General features: G+C 29.6%; 1 protein-coding gene across 1 annotated transcript; it reads right to left on the reverse strand.

The window, feature by feature from the left end:
* Nucleotides 1–430: 430 nt before the first annotated feature.
* LOC108328783 (uncharacterized) lies at nucleotides 431–955 on the reverse strand. The gene has a single exon (XM_017562670.2). The coding sequence runs from the start codon at nucleotides 870–872 to the stop codon at nucleotides 630–632; it is 243 nt and encodes an 80-aa protein (XP_017418159.1). The 5' UTR covers nucleotides 873–955; the 3' UTR covers nucleotides 431–629.
* Nucleotides 956–14,400: the final 13,445 nt, after the last annotated feature.

Raw genomic sequence — 14,400 nt, forward strand, 5'->3', positions numbered from 1 at the left:
TTTTTTCTTTTATTTTTTCTATTGTCCGTCTCAATTTTTTTTATAACTGAAAAAAAATTTAACTTTTTAAATATCGAAGGCAAAAAATTTCCCATTTTATCTCGTCTTAATTCTGACATACACCAAAATAACCGTTATCATATATTTTCACGAAATACTCCAATGGACGTTGGGTCGTAATGTGGTAACTAACGCATTAAAGTTACAGTGATTGGGTCGTAATGTGGTAACTAACGATCGGTGTATAAGAGATTCAAAAGATCAACAAAACCCAACATTCTTGTTCTTTATCAGAGTTTTCATATTTTCTGAAATTTCTTTTGCAAAAATTCTTAAGAAAGTGTTTTTTTTTTTAATTTAAATGTAAATTTTACAAAATATTACAAGATATTTATTAGAAAAATCTTAGCAAATAGGAAAAAACCAAATATTACGAGTAAACTTAAACTGGTGGACAAAGTTACCGGAAGTTTCATCGGCCTCGCCACGGCAAATAGAAATAATACAAATGAAGAACAAAGAGAGACCAAAATGGTATTTTACATCAGAGCAAATTAGTTTGTTATAATGAAAGTAAAAGAAAAAGAGACTTTTCTCATTTACAACGTGAGAGAGTAACCAAGGAAGATTCAAGGCCATACAAGACCCACACACACCATCGACTCCAGAGGGTTTTCGATCACAGGTTCTTTGGTTTTCTTCTGCAGAAAGCCTTCATCCTTGAGTGTTGTTTTTGCAGCAACAGCACAAGAAGATGATGATGATGATGAGGTTATGGTGAAATTGGGAGGAGGGTATGCTGCTAACAGAGCTGCAGCATCCCACTCATGATTCCGAACGAGCTCTGAAAAGAGAAGCACCAGCGAAGCCATTGAGATTCGAGATTCAGATGAATGTCTATGTTGAAGCTGAAATTGATTTTGATGGGTCTGAGATCGAGAAAGATGTGAAAATCTTTATAAACAGAGTCACTCTTCTTGTTTCTGTTGGCTCATGTTTTATGTGACTCGGTTTCGGAAAAGCCAAAGATAAAACAGTGGTTTCTTCTGTTCTGCTGCGTCTTGCCGCTGATTTCTCTCTCTTTATATATATAAATAAATTCTAAATTAATTAATTTCATTACATTTGATTTTTATGTATAATAATCAACGACATAAACGTATATGTTTAGCAGTTAATTTTTTTAAGAAATATATTTTAGGAAAAAGTTAGTTTGACACGCAATAAAAACATTTGACACTAATAATAATATATATTTTGATTTTAAATTAAAAAATAATATAGTTATAATCAAAATATTATTATTTAACCGTGTTAAATGAAAGTAATTTGTCGTTTGTTGTGTCAAGTATCACTGTTATATATTTTAATAGGATTTTAAGAATATAATTCTATCGTATAAATGACTGCGACCGTGGTTTTTGATTTGAATTATGGAAGAATATCTAAAACGTAATATGAAAAGAAAAAGTGTAATAGCTTGCGTTGAATGACGATAAAACGCTTACAATACGATCCAACAAAACCACTAATGTCTTTTTGGCGGTTCTTGTGGGCAAAAAGTCAAGCCCACTGCCCCAAAGCTAATCTTCTGTTTGATTAGGGGAACAGGAACAAACGAAAAAAATTGTAAATTAAAAAGGAAAATATATAAAAAAAATAAGATTAAGTATTTACCTATCGGAAAAATGCTTTTAATGGTGCGATCATATAAAAAAAAAACCACAATTAAAATTTTAAAATTGAAAAACGTAAGATAAAAGCTCAAATAATTGTGCTATTTGGCATACCAAAAAAAAAATGTTATAGATATATATAGTATACTATGTAAAAAAAAAGTATATCAAATGAAAATATAGGTGTGATTTTGTCTTATAACTTTTAATATTGTTAATTATGTAATTAATTTGTTTTAGAAAAATGGACTCTTGGAATTATAATTGATACTTAAAAATATGAAAGGAACATTATGATGTTAGTTTAATAAACTATCATTTATTACATTTGTTAGAATAAGTATTAAATTTGGATAGGAAGTAGTTGGGAAACTACTTCCTCCTCCTGTACTTATGAATTGTACTTACTTTTGTATCTAAAATTCTGTGTAGTTTTTTTTTATCTTTTATTTTTTTATCATATCATATTTTTCTCTTTTTTAATTTTAAGTTGGTATTAGAGTGGAGTGATCCCACTCTACTTATCTCCGTCTTCTCGGACACATTCGTCATTTTTGTTGCTTATTGTTGTCGCAGTTTTGTCTAATGACCATCAAATCTAGAGTGACGATCAATCTCATTGGTCCTTAAGCCTATCTCTCCTCCTCGTGTCACCATAGACAACATATGCCCTTGTCATTGCTAGGTGAGTGAGGTTTACCTGTCGTTTCCACTCATTGGAGCATTGTTGCAACACTTTAACTAGGGTTTCCTAATTAAACCTAGGGTTTTTGTTTTGTTGCTCCTAAAAGATGTCTACTAAAGTTATTGTCTTATTCTCGGAAGTCTTCCCATTACTTTTGAGGAACTAAATGAAAAAAATGACCTCTTTAGGTTTGCCTCAATTTAAATTTGGTTCCTTGGCCAATATTATCATGACCACCTTTAATAAGATGGAAGTAATGTGTCTTCTAAGGGAATTGATTTTCAGCTCTATGCCTTGTTGTGGTAGTATGTGGAACAAAAGTTATTGGGTACCACTACAAGAAAAATAAATATTACCAATGAGAATAATATGTTGGTAATAGCAAAAAACTAACGGTAAATCGTGTTTATTAATGGTAAAGTTTACCAATAGTAAAGTTTACCAATGAATTTCACCATCAATCGATAATTACTAACGATCTGAATATATTGGTAAGTGTTCGTTAGTAAATATATGTCACTAATTAAAAACATATTCTAACCATCGATAACATCTGTCGATAAAATACACGATTGGATCTCCTTTTTCCTCCTCTTCTTCCTCTTCTTTTTATTTCTTCATCTTCTTTCTCCTCTCCTCCTAGACGTCTTTACGTCGTAGTGCCACCACTATCACCTCTAGTTCATCATCCTCCCCTCCTCCTTCCCCTATTTGTCTTCCTCTTTCTTGTTCCTTTTCCTTCACCTTATTAAGTGTCAAATTAGGCTTAGTTTTAAGGCCTATGAGCACTACTTTTTTGGGAACTTTATTGTCTTTATTTCCTGTCTATTCCTTCTGATAACATTCTAAATTTTATAGTAAATATGTTAAATTGAGTGTTTTATAGTGAATTTTAGTTTAGTGAGTTTTGAGTCTTTAATATCTAGACTAGTATTACATTACTAAAAAAGCTGGCGTTATCGACGGTCTTCATCTGTCGGTAAGTATCATGATTCGTCGGTAATACATGTTTACGGATGGATTATCGATGACATATTTTCCATCGCTGGTATCAATGTCGGTAACCATTACTGACGGATATCAACTGTTGGTAATTACCGAAAGACGTTTCATCGGTAACTAACAAAGCATATATCCTTCGGTAAATTCGTTGGTACATTTGCAGTAGATTCCAGTGCATATTGTATTAGTGGTTTACCAATCCTCACAATAGAATTAATCAAAGCTGCATTCAACAACCAAACAATATAAACTCCAACGAATAGAACTCCAAGCAATATAAACCTCATCCAAGCAATATATGTAACGCCATTTATGAATCATGTAAATATATAAGCAATGGGAATAGATAAACATGTGAATAAAGAAACTAATTATGTTTATAAAAAGTATAAGCATCATGTAAATTTGTTTTGTAGGCTTTAAAGAAGTAAATGTTCATAACCATAAAAATTAATAATCTAAGTAATGTTCATAGCCATAAAACTAATAATATAAATATTCATCGTCCTCATTGTCCTCTTCTTGTTGATCGTTTTGAGGCTCTAAAGTTGGATCGACTAGTGTGGACTGGATTGGTGTAGGTTGTGGATGAGAGGGTCGTAGCTAGGCCGGAAGTGTGGTGTGTAGACTCTGGAAGCAATCTCATGACCAGTTGTTTGAAATTGATAAATTCTTCTCTCAATTCATTGTATTCCCGGTCACATGTTTCAAGGTTCTACGTTAGACTACAACAACTTCGTCAAGACTCTGGATGAAGATGGTTGGTGCTTTAGACAACCTCGTTCTACATTGTAATTTGCAGCCAATTGTCATGCCCCATAGATTCATCCTTTTTTCTTGCCACCAACAACATCAATCCAACATTGTGACCTAAGCAAGTCATTGTCATCATTACATTGTTGGGATGACTAAGGACGTGACCCATGGTCGGATCTTACTTGTGAAAGTCTAGTGGAGAACTGTTCCTGTTAAACACGATCATAAAGTATTAGTAAATGATATAGTACAACAAGGCACAAAGTTAAAAACAAAAATAACATTAAAAGTGTTTGCTTATATGGGTCTTCCGAGACCTTTCATCAACGAACTTGCCTTCGACCTGCATGCATTGTATGAAATTGAGGATGCCCACAGAACTTGCATTCGACCAAGGATGCATCATTTTTTCCATTGTCATTGTCAAAGAAAAGCATACATCTTTTTACACAACAATCAATCTTGCTTTGAATCCCAACTTTGAAGCACATCTTTTGGCTTCATAATAATTCTTCAACAAAGAATTGTTTGGTGGTGTCAAATATAAAACAAGTTTTGAAATAAAGTTCAAGGCTTGATTGGGAACATTCCAATTAGATTTACAAGCCATGAGTTTAATGCACACTGACCATTTTGACTTAGTTGACCCTTCAAATACGGGTTGATTTGCCTATGCCAATAAATTATAAAACCTTTGAGTTGTTTCATTTGGAGACTCTTCATCAAAACTACCGTATGCTTCTTGTTCAGCACGTCGACTAAGAGCATGGTTGACCATCTCTTGAATATGCATAAGTTGATGTATGTCATATGTACGTATAAAAGTGTTCGAACCTAAAGCCTACCAATTATCGTGAGCAGTTGAGGTAAAAGGTATTTCTTCACCATGAAATGTCCAAATCTTGTAATTTGGCATGAAACCTTTTTGGTATAGGTGAAATTTGATGATGTCATCTTTCAAAATTCGTGTACATTTGCACTTCATGCATGAACATCGAATCCCTCCATCAAGAGCATAATATTTATACTATCGAGCCATCTGTACAAAATCTTCAACTCCTTGGACAAAAGTTTCCTTCAAACCTCTTATACCGTTATAACAATGGTCATACATCCACCCATAATGGTTAGGAACTTTGGCCATGTTCTATGACAAGCCAAAACAAAAAAATGTTTAGTCACACAAAGGTGAGTTAACATTCATCTACAAAATTAGTTCCATAGCTCAAAATGAGTTGTACAGTAATGAAATTGACTCTACAATGTGTACTTTCTAATGAAATTCGTTGCTCAATTGGTCTACCTTTAATTCATATAGGTTTTGATTTCATCTTTCCTTTAGTTCAATCTTTCGTCTTATGATATTTTACAAGCTGATTCCTTATTCAATATTCAACAATGAAGGACTAAACTATTCTCTATTAATAATAGAGTGGAAAATACTTAACCCATTGAACAGAGGAAAGTCTCTCTAGTCTATCCAAAACTTCCTACATTTTAGATTCATATAACATGGATTTGTTTTAGCTTTAACCAAGTGGCAAACAACTATAAGGGTAGGGTATACAAAACTCATGCTTGAGTCATCAATTTTACGTCAAACATAAATGAGGATGATGTTACATAATTAAAGCACCAACATGATTACATAGTTAATATAAGGTTTAATAATTTTTTAGATCCTTGTTTATACATAATCGTCTCGAATAGATCCTTGTATTTTTTTTTTGAAGAAAATACAAATATTGTGAAAAAATATCACCCATCAATAAAGTTGAAAGAATAACTTTCTATGTGATTTTGTGGCATATATTTAAAGATTAGTTAGTGTAATTAATCTACTAAATAAAATCAAGAGTACTATGATGTTGCCTTCGGGGCTCAAAAGATAGACTACAATTATCTAAGGAAAAACTTATGAAATTTTTTTCAGTTTATCTAATAATTACAATTATCCATGCATGTGTTTATTTTGAACCTATTTGGATGTTTTTTGTTCGAAAATTGAAGTTAAACATTGTATCTCGAATGGAAGTGGATGATATTTGAAATGGGAATGAAGTGAGGGATAATTTGCAGCTTAGCTCTAGTTTCTAAATAATGCTATGAAGAGCTTCAGTCCAACTATTGTATCCACAAGCGTTTTTTCAATTTCTGAATTTTCGTTAATTACTATCTTTTATTTTGTTGTTATCTGTTTTTCTCTGGATAATGAGATTAGGGTTCATCATGAACATTATTGTATAGCCTCATTGAAATGGAGTGTTATTGGCAAAGTTTGTAGTGTAGGTGAATGGTTGTTCTATAATTCAATTATTTATAATTTAAAATTATTAAGTTTTAAATACTGCTTTAGATGATTTATGAAAAAAATATTATAAAAATAAACAGACCAAAGAGAGAAAATCAAACTGTAGATAAAGTAAGAGATTGTATTGTATGGTCATAAAAAAAGATGTTGATGTTTTATAAATGTAATTTTTAGGTTATAAAGTATTTAACATGTATTCTTCATAATGTTTATATCACATTTTCAATTTTAAGAAAATATAAACTTATAATAAGTTCTACTTTGTATTTTATTTAACCGTTTCAAATGTGTGCAACCAATTTTTTTTTTTAAACGACAACATTTTCGTAGCTATTTCTATTTTAGAATTCACTTCCTCCAATAATTATATTGTTGGTTTATTCATTAAAATTTCCTTCCAACAATTCTTTTATTTCAGAATGATTGACTTTTCTCAAACATGACTTTAAGATATGCTCATTCGAGTTAGATGTTGTAAGTTTCACTCGATTTTGGAGATGTATGATGATCGTAATAGTTTTTAATAAGATTAAAAGAATAAAGTACAATGAAAACCTAGTTAAAATATGGTGACAATGAAAGTTGTGAAAGGTAAAAACAAAAGACAATTAATACTTTCATAAACTTTTTAAGTATATTATTTCAGATTTTTTTAAGTCTGATAGATTTAGATTCGACAAACTTAAATTTTATGTCTCTTGTTGACGAACATATATAAAATTTAGGTTTTTTATTGTTCAAGAGACTTAGATCTTCATACAATTGTAAATAAAAAATAACAACGAATTTAAGTCTCTTATGACTATAAGAGACTTAAATTTACTACTTTTTTTTTCTAATTTTATTTGTTTAATTATTAAACCAAAACCTGAAATACAACAACTTTTTTAGAACAAAATATACATTTCCAATTGTTGAATTCAAGTACATAATAAAAAGTTTCAAAATCAAAATAAAAAATAAGATGTCTAACTTAAAATTTGTAGTCTAGAGAAAGTCTAACTTAAACTTTTAAGTATAAAGATAACCTAAACAAAACATAAACAACACCTAATCAAAATCTAATCAACATGTTGGAGAAGACAAGTTGCTCATTCATGTGTTATATCGGTGATGGTCTTCTTCAATATTGGTGATGGATCATTGAACACCTAAAATAAACAATGTTGTCATGTAGTGGTGTACCTAAATTCGAAGAATTCGTGCATTAGTTATAAATGCTTACCGTTGTCCAATTATCATAAAATTCTACTTGGATGATAGCTTTGATCCAATAAATCATGTAGTATCCACATGAACTAATATGTCTATTGCACTGTAATAAAATAAAGGAAAATTCATATCATATAACTTGTACATAAAATAATTAATTTAAGAATTAATTGATATCTCACATTTAGTCATAAATTGACGTATTTGATTCAAACAACAAACATAAGGATAATGGTATGTCCCACACACCAGTCTTACATGTTCTTGATAATTATTGCAAGAATATAACAACCTCTTTTAATAATCTTCACTAAGATGATGTGTATTCATCCAACTTCGATCTAGTTAGTAACAAATTCCATTATTATCAGATTTTAAGCTCTCAACTTATTACTAAAATTCATTCCATAACTATATTTAAATATAATTTAAATTATAATATAAATTATCAAAACGTTCTACATCCAAAAATACTTTGAATAACTAACAAAACATATAAACAAATAAATTATAGAGTAACCATTACACAAGTGAAACTACAATAAGAGAAATTTCTATTCAATTTCCAAATAGGCAAAAATTTAACACTTACTCTTGATCCAATATATTTTTCTCTTATTTTATTTCATAAATTACTGTTCTCTATGTTTTTTTCTTTTTTTCCTATCTCCCCTATCCCCCTCCAATTTAGGTAAATATTTATCCTCACTCCATTTAATTTGTGTGTTAATTCAAAAAAAAAATATTTAATTCAAAAACAAATTTCTAACATACACACCGATATCACCAAAATGCCAAAAACCAAGTTATTGCAAAACATTAACCCAAAATCACCCAAACTAAATAATTATAAATTAAGCTTGAAATAAAAAAAAATAGATTAAACATGTTAAAAATGTTAAAACTATATATTTTAATAACAAATTTCAATTGTTAATATAAATTTATCCTCAAATTTACGTGATAAAAAAAATCAACAATAAGTAACACAGTAAAAAACTTCAATTATTAAGTAATAGAAAACAATGATTATATATATATATATATATATATATATATATATATATATATATATATATATATATATATATATATCCAAATATTGTAAACTAATTATAATATTAAAAGAATTAAATAATTATAAATTGGGCTTTTGAAATAAAAAAACAAAACATGACAGAGAGTATACTGGATACAAATAAAAAGATATACAATTAATTATTGTTCAGATTTTAAATTTGATTTTGGATAAAAAATAAAAAGATATACAATTAATTATTATGCAGATTTTAAATTTGATTTTGTTGTATAATGGACGTGCATAACTACAATCTTTCTAATTGTTTTCGAGAAAGTATAGAAAAACCTAAAAAAGTATAATAGGCACCAAATTAATTATTTCTTCTTTCTTTTTGTACTTCCAAAATTCTAAATAAGATTTTAATTTTTCTTTCATACTTTTTTTTCTCAACACCTTTTGACTGCTTAAACAATTTTCAAAAATCGATTACGGAAATTTCATTTTAAATTTTACTTAAATTTTTTATTACTTATTTAATTTTTAGTATCTTATAATTTTATTATTAAAAAGATATAAGAAAGTTTTTGTAACAAATATAAGAAAATATAAAAATTTTATATTATTATTATCATTTTATAATATAAGAAAAAAATATAAAAATCATAAACTAATAAAAACAAAACAAAAAATTAAAATAAAAATTTCTTAACAGAAAACTTGGTTAAGAGTTCAACGTTTCGAAAATAGTTGATTCTTTAAATGATTTTTCGAAAGTTGATTAAGAAAATTATTTTTTAAAAGGCGATGAACATATTTTTCAAATTATGTTTTTAATTTAAAATTTAATAAATATTTTTTAATTTTTTTAACAATTTTTACTTATTTTAATATAAGAAATAATATTTTATAAATTAAAATATTAATTAATACAAAACTAAGTAAAAAGTTAAATATTTTTTAACATAATTTTTAAGTTCTTTTTTTGTTTTTAATTTTTTAATATGTTTTATTTCTTTTAATTTATTAAATAATATATTATAAATTAAAATATTAATTCATAGAAAATTATATAAAAGATACTAAATTAATTAAATATTTATTAAATTTTAAATTAAAAAATAAATTTTTAAAAAATTTGTTAACCTTCCTAACCTATTAACATAATTTTAAGTTTTGTTGTTTTCATTTTTTTAATATGTTTTACTTATTTTAATTTAATAAATAATATTTTATAAATTAAAATATTAATTCATACAAAATTATATAAAAATTCTTAACTAGTTAAAAATTTATTAAACTTAAAATTAAAGAACAAAATTTTATAAGTTTGTTAACCGGATTTCCAAAACCGGTTAACATAAATTTTTAAATTTTTATTAATATGTTTTCTTGGTTTTAATTTAATAAACAATATTTTATACATTAAAATATTATTCATATTAAATTATCTAATAAAATTTTAAATTAAGTAAATGTTCATTAAATTTTAAAATGAAAAGTAAAATTTAAAAAAATATATTAATCGGTTTTCGAAAATCATTAAAATGATTTTCGAAAGTTAGTGAGTCATTAATTGGATTTTAAAAACTGATTAAGTAATAATAACATAAAAAAATTTGTATTTTGTTATATTTGTTGCGAAAATTTTGTTATAATTTTTTAATAATAAAATTGTAAGATATTAAAAATTAAATAACGAATAAAAAACTTTAACTAAAATTCACAAATAAAAATTCCTTTAACGTTTGAACCGGTTATGGAACCAAAAAGAGTGTAGTAAAAAAGAGAGTAAAAAAAAAATTAAAACTTTAAGGTTATATTTGTAATTTTAGAAGGAAGGAAGTTGAAAGAAGAATGAAGTGTATGGAATTTACCTTTACTTTACTCCTCCAACCAGTAATAATAAATTGTTTTTTTTTTATCCAGCTTTTCTATTTTAGAAGGAAATGTATCGATTTTACTTTTTTTTTACTGTTGTCATAATTAATTTTATATATTCAGTCCCATGTACATTTTACACATGATTTGCTGTTAGTGTACAATTTGATCTTTACGAATTTAAGATTGGATCAGAGATCTTCGTCTTGCATTATTATGAACTACCTAAGCATTTCTTCAAATTAATAGCAATAACTTAAGAAATTGATAATCAACTTTTATTAAATACACTCAAACAATTAATACATCAAACACAAACTGCACCCAATTCCATACCTATTTTCATCTTCAGTTTTCAGAATTAACCTCCATTTTTACCATCAATTAGCAATACAGACTAATTCTTCAAATGTACTTAACGCACTCAAATCAATTAAAGATTCTCTATCAGATTTCGAATAACTATTTCCCAAAGCTAAGATAGTTTAAACAACCAGACACTGCCAACAGTCCAAAAATATAGTCATGCTCATATATAAACTAGCACGAACAGAATATATACCATATGCCAGAATTTTGTTCAGATGATATCCGTAACACCTATAATCAACCATTTGACATCATAGCACATTCAATTTTTAAAGTAATATAATATCCACGTGTAATTTAACGTTAATTTAGCGTTCTAACAACGTTAACTAATAATTATATCCTCACGATAGCATTTCCGTACATCATTAATCTAACACCCATAACAAATTCTAAGTAAATTATCGTGCACTTGATGAATCAACAACCAATATTAACTCATTCTACACATTTTCATACGCTACTTACTTAACAACCAGCAAGCCGCAACACTAGTAATTGTTTACTAATAACTAAACTTTATTGAATACACTAAGCAATATATCGTGAATATTTTTATACACTAATAAACAAACATTATTTTTGTTAGGATATTTATCCTATTTTATCATCATTATAGTGTGTCAAGGGTTACCTTATTTATCATGATTATATTGTGTTAAGGGTTACCCTATTTATCATGATTATATTGTGTTAAGGGTTACTCTATTTATCATGATTATATTGTGTCTAGGATTACCCTATTTATGATGATTATATTTGTCTAGGGTTATCCTATTTATTATGTACTTTTGTATCAATTTATTCTTATAAATAGAAGATCATGAGAGGGATCAATCAAGCCCTCTAGAATTATTTTATAGTTTAATTCTCAAGTTGGTATCAGAGCAGGACCCGCTCTAGTTTCCTACTAAAGCTGATCAATGGAAACAAGCAGATTTCCAGTTGTGTGCCCTGTTATGACAATCAATGGAACCCAAACTTATTGTATCTTTGAGGGCTTTCAAAACTTGTCACTCCTTTTGGAAGAAAGCCCAAAGCATTTATGCCAACGATATTCAACGTCTCTATGACACTACGAACAAGCTTGCATCTCTTAACATGGCAGACCATGATATGATGTCCTTCATGGCTGAAGCCCAATCTGCTGTCGAAGAACTCAGGATGTTTTCGGAAGCGGACCCATTAGAGGATATCAAAAAGAAACTAGACAAATTTTACATAGTGTTGATCCTTCGTGCCCTACATCCCGATTTTGATCATCTCAGAGATCAACTTCTAACTAGTCATGAGGTCCCCTCCATGGAAACATTGATCACTCGCCTTCTACGTGTCTCGGTACCTCAAACTCAAGAAGCGCATGAACTAGTGGAACCATCTGTCATGGTTGCCACACGAGAAAGAGGAGGACGTGACACTAGAGGAGGAGGACGAGGAGGTCGGGGACGTCCTCAATGCACATACTGTAAAAGGATGGGTCAGACTCAAGAGAATTGCTACTCCTTACATGTTTTTCCTTCCAAAACCGCCAATATTTCAAAGACTGAAACTTCCACTTTGAAGACTGAAACTTCCACTTCTATGTTTTTTGAGGATGAATATCAAGAGTATTTAAGGTTAAAGTCTAACAACTTGGCACAACCATCTCAATCTCCCAGTACATCAACAGCCTGCGTTTCTCAATCTATGGAAGGTCAAAATTCATGGGTAATTGACTCAGGTGCTTCTGATCACATTTCTGGTAATACCTCTTTGTTTTCATCTATTTCCTTTCGAGAAAAACCTCATTTCATAACCCTTGCAAATGGATCTAAAACTTCCTCAAAAGGAGTCTCGGTCATGTTTCTTTGTCTCCCTCCCTCAATCTCAACTCTGTCCTTTTTGTCCCTAATTGTCCTTTTAATTTATTTTCGCTAAGCCAGTTGACCAAAATGTTAAATTGTTCAATAACCTTTGATCATAAATCTTTTGTTATACATGAGCGTGGTTCAGGGAGACAGATTGGAGAAGGATATGAAGCTGGCGGATTATACCATTTTGGATCTCGTCCAAGGGTGTCCTGTGTTGCTGCTCCTAATCCTAAAGTGCTACATGATCGACCAAGGGTCTCCAAACCTTAGAATGTGAGTCATGTCAATTAGGAAAACATGTTAGATCTTCCTTTCCTAAAAGGTCTCAATCAATATGTAATTCTTGTTTTTCCATCATTCATTCTGATATATGGGGACCTAGTCGTATCTCCTCCTTTGGTTTTAGATATTTTGTTACCTATATTGATGAATATTCAAGATGTACTTGGGTTTATCTTATGAAAAATCGTTCTGAATTGTTAGCTATCTTTAGATCCTTTTTGAATGAAATCAAGAATCAATTTGGTCAAGTAATCAAAATATTAAGAAGTAATAATGCAAAAGAGTATTTTTCATCCTCCTTTTCTGCCATCTTGAGTTCCCATGGTATCTTACATCAGTCTACTTGTCCTCATACACCGCAGGAAAATGGTATAACAGAACGAAAAAATAAACACTTGGTTGAAATTGCTCGTACCCTTTTGCTTGGTGCCCATATTCCTGTCCGTCATTGGGGGATGTCATCTTAACTGCATGTTATCTTATTAATAGGATGCTCTCCTCCTCTCTTGATAATAAAGTCTCTTTCTCCATTTTGTTTCCTAATGATCCTCTCTTTCATACATTTCCCCGAGTGTTTGGCTGTGTATGTTTTGTTCATGACATGTCTCCAGGTCTAGACAAACTCTCCATTCGCGCTCTCAAATGTGTCTTTTTAGGCTATTCTCGACTTCAAAAAGGATATCGGTGTTACTCTCCTGAAACCAAGAAGTATTATATGTCTGCCAATGTCACATTCTTTGAACAGACTACTTACTTCTCTCCATCTATTCAGGATGTTTCTATCCTTCAGGAGGTCCTTCCTATTCCAATGGCTGAGTCAAATAGCTTCATTGTCTCTGTCAATCCACGTCTTGATCACAATCCTCCTACACCCGTTTCTCCACATACTGAGATCATCCCACACAGAGCCCCAATGGATAGTCCACCTCCCCAAGACAATGGTGAATCTCCTACTTCAGATTCTTCTCCCTCGTCACCTCCTCCCACGTCTCCTGGTGAAAATGATTCAGCATGACTTATTGCCCTCAGAAAAAGTACTCGGTCCACTCGAAATCCTCATCCCATTTATAATTTTCTAAACTATCATCGATCGATTGTGACCATCCTATTTTTCTCTTTTATCCTCAACTATCTTATTCTTCCATTTAAGAGAAGCTAAACAGTTACGAAACAAGAGACACATATGTATCATTATATTTTACTACTATTCAAACAAAAAATAGAGGAGAACTATCATCTTCTCGTTCCCCATAACATTCCAAACATCAAATTACCGATTTTTCACCCCAATTTGTATATTTCAAAAACACATGTCAATATTAATACAATTTTCCAGAATCTAGTCCGTCATAATATAC

Source organism: Vigna angularis, chromosome 2 (assembly GCF_016808095.1).
Source record: "Vigna angularis cultivar LongXiaoDou No.4 chromosome 2, ASM1680809v1, whole genome shotgun sequence".
NCBI lineage: Eukaryota > Viridiplantae > Streptophyta > Magnoliopsida > Fabales > Fabaceae > Vigna > Vigna angularis.